Source organism: Moschus berezovskii, chromosome 2 (genome assembly GCF_049115385.1).
Source record: "Moschus berezovskii isolate FMDL1 chromosome 2, NW_MosBer_1.0, whole genome shotgun sequence".
Taxonomy (NCBI): domain Eukaryota; kingdom Metazoa; phylum Chordata; class Mammalia; order Artiodactyla; family Moschidae; genus Moschus; species Moschus berezovskii.
Genome location: NC_142461.1, coordinates 139,235,590 through 139,255,499, shown reverse-complemented (window position 1 = coordinate 139,255,499; position 19,910 = coordinate 139,235,590). Strand labels below are relative to the sequence as shown.

The following is a 19,910-nucleotide window of genomic DNA, read 5'->3' as shown; positions in this document are numbered from 1 at the left end:
ATAAGGAGTTCATGATCTGAGCCACAGTCAGCTCCTGGTCTTGTTTTTGCTAACTGTATAGAGCTTCTCCATCTTTGTTTGCAAAGAATATAATCAATCTGATTTCGGTGTTGACCATCTGGTGATGTCCACGTGTAGAGTCTTCTCTTGTGTTGTTGGAAGAGGGTGTTTGCTATGACCAGTGCGTTCTCTTGACAAAACTCTATTAGCCTTTGCCCTGCTTCATTCCGTGCTCCAAGGCCAAATTTGCCAGTTACTTCAGGTGTTTCTTGACTTCCTACTTTTGCATTCCAGTCCCCTAGAATGAAAAGGACATCTTTTTTGGGTGTTAGTTCTAAAAGGTCTTGTAGGTCTTCATAGAACCGATTAACTTCGGCTTCTTCAGCATTACTGGTTGGGGCATAGGCCTGCATTACTGTAATATTGAATGGTTTGCCTTGGAAACGAACAGAAATCATTCTGTCATTTTTAAGATTGCATCCAAGTACTGCATTTCGGACTCTTTTGTTGACCATGATGGCTACTCCATTTCTTCTAAGGGATTCCTGCCCACAGTAGTAGATATAATGGTCATCTGAGTTAAATTCACCCATTCCAGTCCATTTTAATTCACTGATTCCTAGAATGTCGACGTTCACTCTTGCCATCTCCTGTTTGACCACTTCCAATTTGCCTTGATTCATGGAACTAACATTCCAGGTTCCTATGCAATATTGCTCTTTACAGCACCGGACCTTGCTTCTATCACTGGTCACATCCACAACTGGGTATTTGTTTTGCTTTTGCTCCATCCCTTTATTCCTTCTAGAGTTATTTCTCCACTGAGCTCCAGTAGCATACTGGGCACCTACCGACCTGGGGAATTCCTCATTCAGTATCCTATCATTTTGCCCTTTGTTACTGTTCATGGGGTTCTCAAGGCAAGTATACTGAAGTGGTTTGCCATTCCCTTCTCCAGTGGACCACATTCGGCTGTGGTCCATGTGATCAGATCAGCTAGTTTCCTGTGATTATGATTTCAGTTTGTCTGCCCTCTGGTGCCCCCTAGCAATACCTACCGTCTTATTTGGGTTTCTCTTACCTTGGTCGTGGAAAATCTCTTCACAGCCGCTCCAGCAAAGTGCAGCCGCTGTACCTTACCTTGGGTGAGGGGTATCTCCTCAAGGCCGCCCCTCCTGACCTTGAACGCGGAGTAGCCAAGTTTTAAATTGCATAAATGGCTCTCTAGCCAAGGATAGCCTAACTGAACAATGAAGGCTTAATGCAAGCAATGGGAGGAATTCTGGACTAAATTCTGCAGTTTAAAGGCATTTAGTAGGGAGGAGACAAAATGGCAGAGTAGAAGGAAGTGAATTCATCCCTTCTTTCAGAAACCAACATCTACTAAGTCAGAACTGACTACTGAATAACCACTGACAACACAGACAGATGGAAAAGACAGACCACGTTCCTGGATTGCAAGAATCAATAGTGCGACAATGACTGTACTACCTCAGGCAATCTACAGATTCAACGCGATGGCTATCAAATTACCAATGGAATTTTTCACAGAACTACAACAAAAATTTTTTTAATTTGTATAGAGACATGCTGCTGCTGCTAAGTCACTTCGGTCATGTCCGACTCTGTGTGACCCCATCAACTGAAGCCCACCAGGCTCGACCGTCCCTGGGATTCTCCAGGCAAGAACACTGGAGTGGGTTGCCATTTCCTTCTCCAGGGATCTTCTCAACCCAGGGATTGAACCCATACCTCCTGCAACCCCTAACAACATACATAAAAATAAAATTGATTTTATTGTTTTACACTGTAAAACTCTTGGAGGAAAAAAGGAAAAACACCCATATAATGTTCTGACTGAAGGATATGAAGAAAATTTGGCTTCATGCAGATATGTAGTTGGAAAAGAGGACTTTCTGGACACCTTGACAAGGACTCAGGCCTGAGTGCAGGCTATACCTTGCTCTCCTACCCTGAGTCATCAGAAGGGCATGTGAAGCAGAGCCCTACCCAACCCACAGTCCAGAACCATGCAGGCAAAACCAGCCCACCCAGATGCTGCTAAGCTGCTACTAAGTCACTTCAGTCGTGACCGACTCTGTGCGACGCCATAGACGGCAGCCCACCAGGCTTCCCTGTCCCTGGGATTCTCCAGGCAAGAACACTGGAGTGGGTTGCCATTTCCTTCTCCAATACATGAAAGTGAAAAGTAAAAGCGAAGTCGCTTAGTCATGTCTGACTCTTAGCGACCCCATGGACTGCAGCCTACCAGCCTCCTCCATCCATGGGATTTTGCAGGCAAGAGTACTGGAGTGGGTTGCCATTGCCTTCTCCAGAGAGAGAGAAATAAGTATTTATTTAAAAAAAAAAAAAAAAAACCTTTATTTCTGGCTGCGCTGGGTTTTTGTTGCTGCTCCAGCTTTTCTCTAGTTGTGGTGAGTGACAGCTACATTCTAGTTATGGTGCATGGGCTTATATTGGTGGTGTCTCTTTTGTAGAGCACAGGGTCTGGGGCACATGAGCTTCAGTAGTAGTGGCGTACAGGCTTAGTTGCCCCCCAGCATATGGAACCTTCCCAGACTAGGGATCAAACCCATGTCCCCTGCATTAGCAGGCAGATTCTTAACCACGGGACCAGCAGGGAAGTCCAATAAATGCTTACTGTGTGCCACTGACTGACTGACAACAAAAGGGATGGTGATTAAAAAACAAGTATCACAGCTGAAGCAAATTTTAACACAAGCTGAGAAATGTTATAACCAACTTGGTCAAGAATAATTGCCCAGAAGAAAATTTCTCTTTGGATCTTTAAATGTAACACACTGGATCCCTGAGCGAAGTCTCCCAACATAAAACACTTACCTCTGGTACCGTTTACCCCAAGCTCCACTGCATCAAGCCTGTCGACCAATCTTCAGACTGCAATCTCAGTCTTTCTCTCTGCAGAGCGTACTAGACACATGATCCCAGAACAAGCAGCTCAAATCCTACCCCATGGCCGACTGGGCCAGAAACACTCCCTCGGCCCCAGGCCTGCGGGAACCGGGGTTGCCCAGGTGGACGGCATGGAGGGCGGAGAGGCTCCTGACCCCAGCCACTCCCCTAAACCTCTCCCGGCTCCTGATGAGCACTCCCTCCGTCACTATAACGAGTTTGGTTCTGAAACCAAGAAAGTCTCATTAGACAGGAATCATTTTAACTAGTGCTGCATCAAACACTGATCTATATTTCGGTGGTTAGTATATCCATCAGTGCTAGTTTTAACCATATATGAAAGATCAGCTTACAATTTTGTGACAAATGTTTTATTTATAAAGAATTAAAATTTAGGCATGAACATGACACAAACATTATATATAGTGCTGTCCATGACAGAAGTTATGACACTGCTCACAGAGAGGACTTGGTTTCAGTCACACACCGCGGATGCTGGAGTGTGCATCTAGGGAGGGGGAGGGAAGGGAGCTGACAGCCTTTTTCTTTTGGTTTGGTTTAAATAACTTCTGGATGCATTCAAGTAATACTGATCATTTAATGTTCAAAAAACTTTTAATAAACAAATTTTGAGTAAAATTAATTGAAATATTTATAATACGATTTCATTGTTACACAGTATTTCCAATGTACAATCAAGGCAATGCACAACATTTAAAAGGAAGGGGAAAATATCTATTGCACCCACAAGGGAAAAGGCTTTTTCATTTTCAGGGATGCTGCAATTCAATATTCACGTTAAAACCTTTACACACTTTAGCAAACACGAAGTCCTATATGTAATGCAGCATTGTGGGTTAGAAGACCCTCTTAACAAAGTTTCCAAGTGCAAGGCTAACTCTCCAGTCAGTATCCCACACACCAGAGGACGAGCCCATCTCTCCCATTCAGTCTCGTGGGGCCTTGTGGTGGACGGTATTTATCCACTTCAGTGTCCTGTTATATAATCCTGTGTAGAATCTGAGGCAAATGAATCCACATCCTCGTTCTCCGAGTCGTCACTGCTGTCATCTGCAGCCGGCTCTCCTGTGAGGGCTATGCGAGCGTAATCATCTGTGTCTATCGACTTGCAAAAGTGGATGGCGTATTTCAGTTTCTCCTCCAGCACCTGCTTACAGGAATATCTGGGCAACTTCAACAAGAAGAAGCATGTGTAGGATTCAGGAAGGAAATGGTCAGGTGGGTTGTATTTATCCAATACCTGTTAATGAAAATGTTAAATAATCAGAGACCATGTACAAGGACAGGTAAAACTGCAATCTGTTTTATTATGTTCATTAGACTTGACTCTCATTCACATACAGCATGATGTTTTTGGCTAAGAATAACAAAATTTCAGAAAAAATATCATCTAGTCAATTTCAGAAATAAAAAGGAGCAACTTATTAATTCTTAGGACTTTCAGTAAAAAATAGCAATTGGTTGCTGTGATTTCACCCCCAGGCCTGGCAGGTAAACAGAGCCTGATTCTGACCGACAGAACGCAAGGCAGAACTCTTATCCTCAATCTGATGGGCGCTCTGATTTTTCTCAGTAAGCAGCATTATTTATTGATTCACCTAATTCAACCAGAGACTCAAACAAATGCTTTCTAACATGATCTGTGTGCTCAGAATCTAGAATATGCTGACTTAATAGCAGCATATTCTGGGGGGGGCCAGATACATTTTTTAGAAGTAGGCAGTGGTACCCAACACCTGTAGTCATAAAATTCTGAGCTCTCATATCAGAGAAGTTAAGTGTTTTTCATTTTGTTTCCAGAGGGTAGGAAAACCATGTAACAGAAAGAACTGTTTGTTTTCTCATCTGCAGCAGAGCTCTGTGTGAGGGGCATGACTCTCAACTGATCCCAAAGGACATGCAGGAGCCACACCTGGATGACGAAGTCTCTGCCCCGAAAGTCGGCGATGGTCCTGGGCAGCCTTGTGCGGCCCCACACGAAGCGAAGGAAGAGGGAGCGCTCAGTGTTGGAGAAGGACTCCATCACCTCCCAGAACCACTGGATCAGGGGTGCAGAGGGCTCCACCCCCTTGTACGTTGCCACAGACTTTAAAAGATGCAGAGGGATGTCTGGGCTGCCACACACCTGTGGAGGGACACACTTCACATCAGCATACCACAGCTTTCTACCAGGGTGGGGTTGGGGAGGGTCAGGTGAGAGAGCCTAGAGGGGAGGAGTGGGAGGCAGCGAACACTCGCTTCCTGAGTGCGTCTTACTGTACTCAAAAGGCATGAGCACATCTCAGACCTCCAAGAGCGAGATTTAACTGAGAGGTTAACTGGTGGTGTTGATTCAGTGGATTACCACAAGAAGAGTGCTGCAGGGAAGCACAGCGAAGGGGTGGGCGTACCATCGTCTCCAATTCATATCCGGTGAAGAGAGAGAGAAGAGGGACAGGTACGACTCGGGCCATCCCCTCACGAACGGCAGCTACCTGCTCATCAAATTCATGGAGTCTGAAAGAGAACATTCACTTTGCATTTCATGCAGATCATGTTCTACTCATATCAAGTCTCATTATACGGACGAGCAAGGTGTATGCTTTGTAGACACAGAGTCTCAAAGCTTCTTGCGGACTGAGTTGTCAGACTGGCCCACAGAATTCTACCTCAAAAATGAGCCACAGCTATACCCATTACAAGACACAATTCTCCATCTTTCCCTCCTTCCCAGGAAGGAGCCAGAATTAGACACGCAGAGTCAGAGAGTCAGGTCCCACAACAGCTGAGCTAAGAACTTTCTGAAAGACAATGCTGTATCCAAGGTCCTCATGACTGGCGAGTTAGGGCATGGGACAGAAATGAACAGAGATGGACCACACAGGATACCTGCAAGGACTGCCCTCAACCAGAGTCCAGCAAGCAAAGCCCACCTGACACACTGGGCCTCATCCCAACACCCAGTTGGGTGATTCTGTGGCTTCCAAAGACCACACTAAGGGGACAGTGGGCAGAGGCCATGGATGGCGCTGCCGGTCCACAATGCAGCAAACACAACTGAATGGCAGTGCAAGGGCCACAGGAGGGGTGGAGACCATCCAAACACAGCCCTGCCCCAGGAGAGGTGGCATACAGAGGTCCTGTGACCTCTGCTTGCAAGAGTTCAACAGGGGCCTTCTCACCTCGGTGTTCCAGCCAGAGCCAGGAATCTCAGGTGAGACTAGTAAGTACTCTGACCCTGACCACATAGGAAGCTTTGATGATTGTAGGCAGCAATTGCTGGAGCCAAGTCCATTAAATTTTACTTATGGAAAAAAAGCTGCCACCCAAGCAAACCATTTTCTGCTATTTTTGCTATTTATTGAGTTGAAACTCTGGAAGGCAGACAATCACACACCTGTAGTTTATTGCAAGCCGGACATACTCTGCACGGTTGTCCAGAGTGATGTGTGTGTACTTGGAGCTCAGCTGGATGTCCTGGCCACTGGCACTAGGCACAGTGAAGGGAAGGCTCATGGCCTCAAACTCCTCCGAGGTGGCTTCATTATCACGGATGTACATGAGTCCAGGGATAAAATCTTTGTCGACCTTTCAAGGGAAGAAGGGAGTTCACCTACTGAGCCAGGGTTGTTCCTCCGCCCCAGGCCCCAGTTAACATCCCACACATGGTCATGCCAGGTCTCGATCTGCCTGGAGCCCGTGGCAAGGCTCCAAGTGTACTGCATGTGCCAGGAAATAAAGGAGGAGCAGCAGGGAAACGCTTTCACCCATGGAGCTGAAGAAAGAGTGTGCAATAAGGAAGTCCTCAAAATCACTTGCTGAGAGTGACTACTGAGGGGACCACACCCTGCAGAGGCCCCAGGAGCCTAAACTACCCCCCAGCTGCCTGCCGCGTGCTCAGCTCTGCCACAGGAAAGACAGCAAGCTTCCTCATCTGACGAGACTGTACAAGTGGCAAACCCCACGAAGCAGAGACCAAGTTCTAGAAACAGGTTGGCCTGTGTCCACACCGTCACTCTGCTACCAGATGGCCAGCAGACTGATCATCCTGAGTATGTTGGGACCTCAGGGCAGGCTGTGCCTCTTAACCAGACCGCAGGTGACCCCCACCATGCTTTGCATTGGACACACAGTGAGTCCCATGTCTCTGTTCTCTCCCTCCTGGAGGTTACCTCGCTGAGGTCTGCAATGGTGAGGCTCATCCCAGCCAGCTGCTTCCAGACAGGCTCAGCAAGGTTCAGACTCAGGGGACTTCCAGTCCGAATGGCAATACCCAGTAACACACCTGCTCATTCAAAGCACAAAAGACAAGACATACTTGGTACAGATGACAAAGTACCCAGTCCACTCAACCACACAGTGGAGACGAGCTTGGCACTGGAGCCTCAGTGCCTTCTAAACCAATGTTGCCCCGATTCACAGAGATTTAGGTCTGTCCTCGAAGCCTTATACCATACACTAAAATTCATTACTTCCTTCTGTTCCTGTGGACTAAGTCTATAACTCTTCTGCTTGTTCCACCAACAGTTGTAGCCACAGTGGCTAATCCTTGTTCCTTTGATGGCAAAGCAGACAAGCTGGAGCTTCTCAAGGAAGCTGGAGGCAGTGCCATGAGTGATGGATTCAGACCCTCACCAGGAGGGGGGGCCTGGCCAAATGTAAAGACTCTCTAAGATATGATCCCAAGTTTCGGATATGTTTAAGATGCAGAAACACAGTATCTCAGATCCTCTGAGTGACAAAGGCACCATCTGGTCCTTAGCACACAGCTGCTAATGGTCCAGTTCTGCATGTCCCTACAGCTACACACTGAGGAAGCTAAAACAGGTATTTACAACAGCCACGACCAGTCCCAAGACAGAGCAGCCATTACACAAAGCAGAGCACACGGAGCTGCACGCCTGCAGCACTGCATCTACACGAGTGGCCTACCCAAGAACCGGAACATGTTGGTGTGCACAGGCGCCCTGGCAGCTGGGCTGAACAGGTAGCAGTCCCGGTTGGCCCCCGACTCGTCCCTCCCATTGGGTGTTACGATCAGAAGCGGGGTGAGTCCATTCTGCAGCTCCTCACAGATCTCAGCTATGGACTCACTGTAGCCACCACCACAGTCATCCACAGATTCACCTAGGGAAAAGGAGGGGTCAGCAGCTCAGAGTCACTGACCGCATCAGAGCCCCCTGGGGAGCAGCTGGGGGTCTGTCAGTTCTCCTCTCACACCAACACCCCTCCACACACGCGAGCTCTCACCCACAAACTTGACCTTCCAGACCCGGTGTGGGAGGAGGAGGCTGTCAGGACTGAACGAGCTCATCTTGGCGCACATCTGCCCAAAGACAGACTTCGTCCCATCAGGGCCCGCGAGGCCCCCTTTACTTCTTGAACGCTTGACCTAGAGACAAAAAGAAGGAAAATACATAACAAAGTCCACAGCAGAAAGCACACGGGTACCATCTTCACAAGGTGACCAGCCCTGCAACCCCTGCATCCAAAGCAGTGCTCTGCAGCTGATCATCCCTCCTGCTACCCTCACCTGCCCTGTCCTACTCACAGTGGGGGTGAGGGTGGGCATCCCTCTACAGACAACAAACAGCACTCAGATGCCTGGTGTCACCCCTACAACCTCGGGTCACTGTGAGCACCCAACAAACTCAAGTGCAACCACCTGAGCATGCCCGTGCAAACATGAAGGGCAGCTGGACCTCCCAAGACTAACTCCTATCCTCGCCTCCTCACCCACACCTGCTGAGGACCCCAAAGACCAGCCTTGAGCTCCTCTCTCTCCCGCCCTTGACACAGGCTGCCTGCTAGACAGCTGTGTCAGCCGGGCCAGGGCCCGCTCAGCAGCACACACAGCGCATCAGGACGCGTGGCGACTATCGAGAGAGCACAGACCACAGGGAAAGTTGCAAGCCGCTCCAGTAGACAGGAACTGAAATCTGGTTTATCCTCACACTGCATTTAACCTTACCCATCGTCTCCATGAAGAGGCAGGATACCTGAAAGCAGCCTCTAAGCAGACCATCAGCGCTGGGAGGGTCACGTCAAGTGCCTCTGAGACCAAACCTGGATGCACCAGTTTGGCCAGAACAGAACTTTCCTTCCCTCCTTTCCTCACCTGCAGATTCTACTCAACCCTTGGGGTCACTGTGTCTGCAAGTGTGATCACTTATCCCACCTGTGTTTCTCGTCATAAGCTATCCAGATTGAAGCAAAAGTAGCTGTGGTTTTGCACTGTTGAAATTTGCCATTTGACACTGGAATACATTCTTAAATAAATGTGGTTATGTTATACATCATTTTAATGTGCATTTCTTGCTTTGTGTTTTTTGCTAATGACTTATTACTTGCTGCTTATTTTATATTTATTTTAAACTAGAGTACATCATGAGAAACGCTGGGCTGGAGGAAGCACAAGCTGGAATCAAGATCGCTGGGAGAAATATCAATAACCTCAGATATGTAGATGACACCACCCTTATGGCAGAAAGTGAAGAAGAACTAAAGAGCCTCTTGATGAAAGTGAAAGAAGAGAGTGAAAAAGTTGGCTTAAAGCTCAACATTCAGAAAACAAAGATCATGGCATCCAATCCCATCACTTCATGGCAGATAGATGGGGAAACAGTGGAAACAGTGGCAGACTTTATTTTTTTGGGCTCAAAAATCACTGCAGATGGTGACTGCAGCCATGAAATTAAAAGACGCTTACTCCTTGGAAGGAAAGTTATGACCAACTTAAGACAGCATATTAAAAAGCAGAGACATTACTTCGCCAACAAAGGTCCGTCTAGTCAAGGCTATGGTTTTTCCAGTGGTTATGTATGGATGTGAGAGTTGGCCTATAAAGAAAGCTGAGCCCCAAAGAATTGATGCTTTTTCACTGTGGTGTTGGAGAAGACTCCGGACAGTCCCTTGGACTGCAAGGAGATCCAACCAGTCCATCCTAAAGGAGATCAGTCCTGGGTGTTCATTGGAAGGACTGATGTTGAAGCTGAAACTCCCAAAACTTTGGCCACCTGATGTGAAGAGCTGACTGATTTGAAAAGACCCTGATGCTGGGAAAGATTGAGTGCAGGAGGAGAAGGGGACGACAGAGGATGAGATGGCTGGATGGCATCATAGACTCGATGGACATGGGTTTGGGTGGACTCCGGGAGTTGGTGACGGACCGGGAGGCCTGGCATGCTGCATGTGGTTCTTGGGGTCGCAAAGAGTTGGACATGACTGAGTGACTGAACTGATGGAAATGATGTTAGACCAAAAGCAAATTCAAGCAATTTTCTTATTCAAGTTCAAAATGGGTTGGAAAGCAGCAGAAACAACACACAACATCAACAACACATTTGGCCCAGGAACTGCTAACGAATGTACATTGCAGTGTTTGTTCAAAAAGTTCTGCAAAGGAGACGAGCCTTGAAGATGAGGAGCACAGGGTCTGGCCATCGGAAGTTGACAATGACCAACTGAGAGCAATCATCAAAGCTGATCCTCTCATAACTACATAAAAAGTTGCCCAAGAACTCAACATCAACCACTCTACGGTCATCTGGCATTTGAAGCAAATTGGAAAGGTGAAAATATTCAAAAGGGGGTGCCTCATGAGCTGACTGAAAATCAAAAAAATCATCATTTGGAAGTGTCATCTTCTCTTACTCTATGCAACAACAACAAACTATTTCTCGATTGGATTGTGATGTGAGCTGAAAAGTGGATTATATGACAACCGGTGATGACCAGTTCAGTGGTTGGACCAAGAAGCAGCTCCAAAGCACTTCCCAAAGCCAAACCTGTACCAAAAAACAGGGTCATGGTCACTGTTTGGTGGTCTGCTGTTGGTCTGACCCACTACCACTTTCTGATTCCTGGAGAAACCATTACATCTGAGAACTATGCTCAGCAAATCGACGAGATGCACTGAAAACTGCAATGCTTACAGCCAGCACTGGTCAACTGAATGGGCCCAATTCTCCGTGACAACGCGCAACCGTATGTTGCACAACCAATGCTTCAAAAGTTGAACAAATTGGGCTATGAAGTTCTGCCTCATCTGCCATATTCACCTGACCTCTCGCTAACTGCTTCAAACATCTCAACAACTTTGAGGGAAGGGAAAACACTTTTACAAACAGAAGAAGGCAGAAAATGCTTTCGAAGAGTTTGTCAAATCCCGAGGCATGGATTTTTATGCTACAGGAATAAAAAAAGTTATTTCTCATTGGCAAAAATGTGTTGATAGTAATGGTTCCTATTCTGATTAATAACGATGTGTTTGAGTCTATCATAATGATTTAAAATTCAGGGTCTGAACCTGCAATTATTTTTGCACCAACTTAATAAGATGCCTCAACATTTCAGAACAATGGCCTCAAGCCCTTACTCAGCTACTCAGTGGACTAAGTAACCCGGCAGCCTGCAGCTCAGGCTGTGCTTCAGAATCACCCAGGAAGCTCAGTCTGAAGTGATGGCAAAATGAGAAATTAAGGAAAAATGGTTCTGAAAATGTACTTTTACACTGACTCCTCTGGCTAAACTCTCATCATCCTTAACTTCGTTGTGAGTTCTCAGCTGAGTTTAACAGCTAATTTTCCTTACTGCAGAAATTATCAATCTTAAGACTAAAAGAACAATGACAATAATAACAACAACAGTTTCCTGTGGAGGGAGTTTTCCTCCACGCCACACATTCAGCTGCATGTCCTCATATGCCACTTCATTTAGCGTCAGCAGCTCTCTAAGGCACACGATACCTGGGGGAAGTGAGCCACAGAAAGGACGTGGATGTGTCCCCAGTGAGGGGTAAGTAAGACACACACTTGCTTCCCGCTTGAAAGGTCACACCGCCACCGTCTACAGCCCCACTTACACCGCCTGACGCTCTCAGCTGCTATGGAGGGGCACGGCTCTACGAATACAGCCAGGACACTGCAAGGACAGGGCTGTGTGCCTGATACCTCTGAACAGCAGGCATATAGGTAGCTTTAACTGTCTTTAAATTTTCTAAATTTTTGGAAATGTGATCATTTTCATCACTGCATTATCCATAATATAAATTTTTAACATACACTGATTTTTAGACCCTGTTACAAAACTAAATCAAATTCAAACAGAAATATCCTCCAAGAACACAGCCTACTTTTAGTGTCTCCAGGGCACTTTCAACATGAAGTAAGAAAGTCTCTCCACAGGCATCCCCACAAAAGTTGCAGCCCTGGGAGAGTACAGGGAGGCCACCCACATCGCCTTTCTGGGTGACTACTGGTGTCTGCGTTCAACTTGGATGCACAGACTGTTCCCTCCACCACTCTGCTCTATTTTATTTCCATCTTTATGGAAGGTCTTCCTAGTTTTAGGAGTGAGTATGACACCCTGAAGAGAACCTGGCTCTGGCACCTGAGGGCCTCTGGGCAGCTGGAGTGGCTGCTCTGACATCAACGAGCACTGTGCACCGCACTGAAGGTTGTTGTTGATGCATCTTTAAAACCGTGTGACATAAACCTGCTCAGCCTCTCCTCTAGTCTCATCTAGTCACGTCTCTTCAGACCTGCACCCAACAGACGCAGAACTCAAGGTACTAGGGATATAAAGACGGAAGGAAAGAGGCATCCAGCACACAATGACTGGAAAATGTGCCCGGTGCCGACGCCAGGCTATCAGGTTCCCAGATGACCAACCAGGGCCCCTGGGCCTGGACACCCACTTTGGGCCACTGGCCCCAACACAGTGCCCACGCATGGCCGAGGCAAGCCTGAGACCCAAGAACACCCAACTGTGTTCAGACGATCTGCAGCCATCAGCCTTCTGCACTTATGAACTTTAGTATTTAAAACCTAATAATGTAGAGCAAACCAAAATGATTCTCCAAGGGGGAAATAAAAGCTTTCTTATTAATCTAATTAAACAGACCATTTGTTTGTGGAATGGGCTGACTGACCTCCAGCTTCACATTAAACGTTATGACGTCAGTGAATTAATCACTTCCATCAGCGTGGTCACATGTGTTCTCCAACAAAGGACAAGAGTTGTTGTCTTAATTAAAAATGCCCACAAGAACAACTCTGGAAGAATATCTAGTCATATAACCAACATCAGGGTAAAAATCATGTGGTAACAAGAAGGTTTAAGAACAAAGCACTTGTTCTTCATGGCTCGCTTTTGCTCTCGAGGTGGGACCAATTTCATCTGCAAAGTAAATGTCAGGCACACACAATGTCATCATTAGCACCTTTTGTTTTAATTCGTTTAATGTGAAGCTTATATGCATTCGGCAGCAGTATAAATCCAGAGATAGTCTCCTTTTCATTTCTTTGATTACTACTGTGACGCAAAGTCTTAGTATTAGTTATTCTGGCCTATTAAACTGGCAAAGTAAGCCATCAGAATTGGGGAGGGTGTGAGGCTGGTGTGAATAGGAAACCTGCTCTGCATCTCAGAACCTAACCCAAGTGGGTGACTGAAGACACACACATAGCTAGAGCCACACCAGCTGGCCCTGTGTATCCCAGAAAAGCAGGCCCAACTTTCCAGCCCACAGCAGAGAAATCAGCATGTGCCGCCGGTTAGCATAAACAGCGCACAGCCCCACGGCACAGGACAGAGATCTGGGTGCTTAGAATGCATGAAGGGGAACAGAGAGCAAGTTACCAAAGTCTAGTTCAGGTTAGAACACACCCCCCAAACAGTAGCAGCAGTGGTCAACATGTGGTAGAAATATGGGTCATTTTTCCTTTTTCCTTCTTGCTTATCTGGATTTGTGCTCCCAGGTTATCTGAAATAAGCTTTTCTTCTTCGTGTTATAAAGAAAACTATTTACATGGCCACCTGGCAGTCTCACACCACAGGCCATCCCACACACATGGCACCTTGCTCTCTAATCAAGGGCACAAGAGGAGTCTTGCTGTGAGCACTTGCCGCAGGCTGCAGGGACGCGACTCACAACCACAAAACCATCGCATCAGTGAACAGAGAACATCTCCACTTTGTTACCTGGATGCGGTTCAACTCCACCACAGGGCCGTGCTGGCGATCTCGCACCATAGTGGCTTGCACTACTTTTCGGAAGGCCGCTTCCTAAAACACACCAAAACAAAATTTAGAATGTTATACAGAAAGTATCACCCATAGATATGTCACATCGTAAAACTCCCTTTTTCAGGTCTGAGGTGGTCCAGGGGATTAGCCTGGCATCAATACACAAGTCCCTGCAGAGGCTCAGGCAGCCAGCAGGGTCAGTGCTTGGCATTGCTCCCTGCCTACCATCTGGGGGCAGGAGGCACCCAACATGCACTGGAAAGAGGGGAGAGGGCCAGAGTCTGAGGAGCAGCTGCTCTAACTCAGGTCTCAGGCCAGGCTCAGGGCTAACGAGAAACCTGAGGTTTCCCAGCCAGACTGCAAGTCCAGCACTGGCAGGCCTGAGGCACCAACCATATCTCAGCACTGCTGTTCTGAAAGCGACACCAGACACAGAGCAGCGCAGGGCCAGGGAGCCCAGGGGAGTGGGCCAGGGCTGCGGTGGGGATGGGGAGACCAGTGAGGGAGGGAACACACTGGCACCCTGCACCGAAAGGAACCTGGAAAAAAACCCAGGGTGAAGACGACGAGGAAAGGGAGCAGTCCCAGCTCCAGCCAGGGAGAAGCATGCCTGTGTGGACCCAAGCACAGGGAGAGGTTGTGAGGTGGTGTGTCCATGCCTGAGGACGGGACCAGACTCCAGAGACCCTGAGACAGGGTCACTGGCAGACACGGGTCCCCACAAGTGGACCTGTGTTCGTTTCTGGAGAAGGGGTGGCTAGGAGAGAAGTAGAGGGCAGGGCACACTGCTATTAAGTCAGGGCCCCAGAACTCCCACCTGTGAAGGAGGTGAGGGCAGAGGTGCTCCCACTTGCACAGAGCGGGCCACAGACACACACCCCACACCACACAAGAGACTGCAGAGGTAAGCCCCTCCCCACACAATCCTGCACACCAACCAGTACTTTTGCCCTCACCCTTCCTGACCTCTCTCTCCTCCTGCTCCAGGCAAGCATTCCCTTCCCCACAGAGCAGCCCCCTAGTCCCACCCTCCTGAGATGCGCTCTCTTTCGGGCTCTGCTGACTCTACAGTCACCAACAAAACCTACTCCCCAAAACTCCCGGCAGAAGCAGTCCTTTCTAACTAGGCCCAAAACAGGCTGATCCTCTGCTGCTGAGGGAACCTTTCAGCCTCCCTGAGGCCCATACCCCCGACTCAGTTGCAAGAGACTCGCACTGTGTGAGATGTTGCCTCTCTGCTCTCCCCACAAGGAGAGGCTTTCTCCCTTTTATTGCGCATTATCACCTCCATTCTGAGGGATTAAAGTGACAGTGAAAGGAATCAATTTATCATTTTTATTACTGAAAAAGGGTTGCGGTAAAGATTCAAATTTGATTTTACCTGACAACAATTTTTTCCTGCTCCCCATCATCAGAGAAATGTTTCCATTACCACAATCCCCATCATTGTCTACATGTCTCTAAGCCACACATAAAAATAAAATGTGTGCACCAGTCTTTTTTGGCTAGGAATTTTAGGAAATATAGCTAATCCTGAAAAATAATCTGTTTGGACAGTACTCCAAAACATCTAAATTTTATTCTCATTAAAAACAGGCCATAACCTTGGATTAAAAACCCTTTACGTCACAGAATCAGAATCCTCAGGGCAAGGACGCCTTAATCTAACCTCTATGCTTTTTTCCCTGTATAAATATCCCCCTCACCATACAACGACTGAGCCTCTTCTAGGCCATCCTGCCAAGATGCTTGCCAGAAACTTGATGACTTCATATATTTCCATTCTAGACAGCTCAAATTATTACAAATGTCAGTGGGTCAAAATCTGCCTGACAACTTTCAGAAGCCCTCATTCCTAATTCTTTTCAGAGTCTGATAAATTACCTTCAACCAGGAATTTCTACATATTCTAGTATAATACTTTTATCTAAGCAATCTGTAACTTCTGGGTCCTCTGCTAGACATACCTGGAGAAGAAATTATCTCATTTTTTTTCCTTCCTGCTACTAGCAGGAAATTTGCCAAAAAGCCTCAAGTCCAGGATAGCAGAGAGCACTGTAAGAAGGGAAGCTTAGTTTTGCCAACCCCCTCCTGAGGGGTGGGGTAGTGGTAAAGAGATTACAAGGGGAAATCATAGCACCTAGCCACGTTTAACACAAGCTCCAAAAAAGAAGGGATTTTTGTCTGTTTGGCACCAATGCATTCTAAGAACCCGGGACAGAACTTGGTACATAGCAGGTGCTCTGGGAACATTTGCTAAATGAGCTGTTTTCAGTATATTTCTGGTTAAGAAATTTTTGTTGGATTAAAACTTACTGAGGATAACAACATCACCTACAGTAAAAATTGTTACCAGAGCAGTACCTTTCCCTGGGATATCAGAATTCCTCGAAGAGTGTCAAACCCCACAGATGGCCCAAGTCCAGTTTCATCAAGAGAGCCCTCCAGGTCAAACATGGGGATGCAGGGGCAAAAGAGCTCTGAGATGTGATGCAGTAGCAGCAGCCGGTTCCTCAGTGCTATGATAGGGATTTCCTGTAAATGATTGTACTCCATGGGAACCTGAAACACAGAAATTTGTTGTCAATTTAGGTGTCAGATGCACAGTTAAGCCACAGTATAGTAGATGGGTTGAAAATATTGTTCTTGAAAACAAAGAAGCACTATGACTTCTGAGTTTGGTTTGAAAAATCTTGCCATTTAAAAAATAATATTCTGGCCATTCTGCCTGAGCCAAGAAATGTAAACCAAGGAGAATGCTAAAAAAAAAAAATTAGCTTACAGAAATATATTTACTGCAGAAAACACACAATCTGTACTACCAGAATAGTTTATAAAACTTTAATAAAGGTGACACACTGATATACACAGAATGCTGACAAGTGTGAATAATTAAGGTTCTTATGTGTGTGAGTGATCAGCTGTGTACGACTCTTTGTGACCCCAGGGACTGTGCCCGCCAGGTTCCTCTGTTCATGGAGTGTTCCAGGCAAGAATACTGGAGTGGGTAGCCATTTGCTACTCCAGGGGATTTTCCTGACCCAGGGATTGAACCCGGTAATTAAGGTTCTTAAAATACTGTTTTTATCATTATGAATCAGGGGAAAGGAAGTGTGTGCATGCTTGTACACCCATAACTTAGTACATAGATCATAACTTTGTCACGACAGGCATGCCTGCTAGCCCACTTGGCTCAACCGACTGACCTGTACAGGGAGCTTCCCAGCGCTGGCGGGCTTGCTGGTTGACCAGGCGAGTGTGTGTGCTGAGCCACAGGCCACACGGTTGACCTTCTTACCCTGAAGAGCAGCTACCAGCCGAGGCCTCTGGATGGCATTTGTTGTTCCGTCTCCCAACTGTCCCTCATCATTGTCACCCCACGTATAAACTTCACCTAAAGCAGCAGATTGAGAACAAGGACTTGAAGACAAGAACCAATAAATGCACCACCACCACATCTTCCCACATATGCGGTCCTCACTACCCTCCAACTGACTGTTGGCAGTCATCTGTGCAAACGTTACACTCATGGTGAGGCAGATGTCTCGAGTCACAATACTGAAAAGGCAGCAGAATTCCCAGGACTCTTGACAGCCTCTGCTGGCTAAAACTCCTTTTCCAACCATGTCTGTTCACCAGACTAAGCATGTACCTGGAAGCAGCTCTTAATCCAAACAAGTAACATCAAAACAGATGGTAAAAAGAATCCAAATTAATTTTGTATGTTAAAGGAAGAGAAAGTCAGTTTTTAACTAAACAAAATCCATGTTTTAAAGGAACATATACTCTTCTAATGGTTATTCCTATCCTAAACACAAGATTCAAACACTGATGAGAATCACGCTTTTCAGCATACCATGCTAGACTCCAATCAACACCACTGTATGGTTATGATGGTGATTAGAAGAGAAGTGAATTTAATTCTGTAGAGATGTCACAAGCCTTGCCAGATTCACAAAGACTCCTCAGGATGCCATGCAGCCACAAGCACACCTCTACAAAGTACAAGGCTTGCGCAATGAAGGGCGGGGTGCTTATGTCCTTCCCCTTCCTGTTCTGGATAGCTCAGTCCAAAAGCCACTGGGTAGGTGGTAGCCACTGGTAGGTCAGAGTGCAAGCAAGAGGAAGAGAGCCTCTCTGCAGAGGCACAGCCGGGTGCACAGACTCAGAATGCACAGGGACAAGGGCTTCCACAAAGAGGCTAAGCCCAGCTGAAGAGGTAGGCCAAAGCAGGGTGCTGTATGCCCATGAGAGGGCGCAATCCTGAGTGGGTGGGGCAGTCACAACCGGAGTGAGGTAAGGATCCACACGGCGGAGAAGGCAAAGGCAATGACGGGACAGCAGCCACTACAGGAAGAGTAAGCTGCTACATTAGAGGACCAGGTTTCTTACAAAAGAGACAGGAGCTTCACGGATGGGGAACTAGAATGAATCTGTGGTTTAGAACCAGAGCTTGGGGTACTGGTGTGAACAAGCTGTGTTCATTGTACACATATACACACAGAAACAAACACAGATGTAATTTTGTACATTATTTACACATATATTCCCCAGCTCTGTCCTCTAAGAAGGTCTGACAGCAGCTCTTTAGCAAAGAGCACCTACAGACCAGATCTTGTCTTTTAAAGGCCATTTTCCTCCAAAAGCACCAGGACTCCTTGGGGAAACATCAAATTCTAGCTTTGAGACATAAAGACTCAGGATAAGGATAGAATGTCTTATTGTGCCAGAAAGCACAGAAGGACTCAAGGAATAATGTGGGGATATTCCAGGAGATGAAACAGGGCATGAGTTGAGCATCAAGGTAAGTAATAGCAAGAGCTTATATTTTTGTTGTTGTTCAGTCACTAAGTTGTGTCCGACTGTTTGCATCCCCATTGAGTGCAGCACGCCAGGCTCCTCTGTCCTCCACTATCTCCTGGAGTTGCTCAAACTCATGTGTCCATTGAGTCTGTGATGTTATCTAACCCTTTCATCCTTTGCCACACCCTTCTCCTTCTGCAGCATCAGTCTTTTCCAATGAGTCAGCTCTTCACATCAGGTGACCAGAGTATTGGAGCTTCAACTTTATCATCAGTACTTCAAATGAATATTCACAGCATTGATTTCCTTTAGGACTGACTGGTGTGATCTTGAAGTCCAAAGGACTCTCAAGAGTATTCTCTAGCACCCCAGTCTGAAAGGATCAACTCTTCAGTGCTCAGCTTTCTTTATGGTCCAACTCTCACAACCATACATAGCTTTGACTGTACACACCTTTTGTTGGCAAAGTGATAGCTCTGCTTTTTATATACACTGTGTAGGTTTATCATAGCTTCCTTCCAAGGAGCAAGCGTCTTTTAATTTCATGGTTGAAGTCACCATCCACAGTGACTGTGGAGCCCAAGAAAATAAAATGTATCACTGTTTCCATTGCTTCCCCATCTATTTGCCATGAAGTGATGGGACCAGATGCCATGATCTTCTTTTTTTGAATGTCGAGTTTTAAGCCAGCTTTTTCACTCTCCTCTTTCACTTTCATTAAGAGGTTCTTTAGTTCCTCTTCACTTTCTGCCATTAGAGTGGTATTATATGCAAATCTGAGGTTGTTGATATTTCTCCCAGTAATCTTGACTCCAGCTTGTGATTTATCCAGGCTGGCTATTTGCATAACGTACTCTGCATAGAAGTTAAACAGCAACGTGACAATATACAGTCTTGTCGTACTCCTTTCCCAATTTGGAACCAGTCAGTTGTTCCATATCTGGTCCTAACTGCTGCTTCTTGACCCATATACAGGGTACTTAGGAGGCAGGTAAGGTATGGTACTCCCATTTAAGAATTTTCCACAGTTTGTTGTGATCCACACAGTCAAAGGCTTTAGCATAGCCAATGAAGCAGAAGTAGATGTTTTTCTGGAATTCCCTTGCTTTCTCTGTGATCCAACGGATGTCGGCAGTTTGATATCT

At 46.6% G+C, this 19,910-nt stretch overlaps 1 protein-coding gene across 5 annotated transcripts in view; it reads right to left on the bottom strand.

The window, feature by feature from the left end:
• Positions 1–3,283: 3,283 nt before the first annotated feature.
• The window catches only part of HERC2 (HECT and RLD domain containing E3 ubiquitin protein ligase 2), a 248,598-nt gene continuing 231,971 nt past the window's right edge, over positions 3,284–19,910 (bottom strand). For all 5 annotated transcript variants that reach the window (XM_055398094.2, XM_055398095.2, XM_055398096.2 and 2 more), the window contains 10 exons: positions 17,169–17,356; positions 16,327–16,524; positions 13,918–14,001; positions 8,185–8,326; positions 7,867–8,061; positions 7,107–7,219; positions 6,332–6,522; positions 5,346–5,451; positions 4,868–5,080; positions 3,284–4,195 (listed from right to left, as the gene is read on the bottom strand). In XM_055398094.2, the coding sequence (XP_055254069.1) occupies positions 3,923–4,195; positions 4,868–5,080; positions 5,346–5,451; positions 6,332–6,522; positions 7,107–7,219; positions 7,867–8,061; positions 8,185–8,326; positions 13,918–14,001; positions 16,327–16,524; positions 17,169–17,356 (1,703 nt within the window). In that variant the 3' untranslated portion in view covers positions 3,284–3,922. The remainder of the gene's footprint in view (positions 4,196–4,867; positions 5,081–5,345; positions 5,452–6,331; positions 6,523–7,106; positions 7,220–7,866; positions 8,062–8,184; positions 8,327–13,917; positions 14,002–16,326; positions 16,525–17,168; positions 17,357–19,910) is intronic.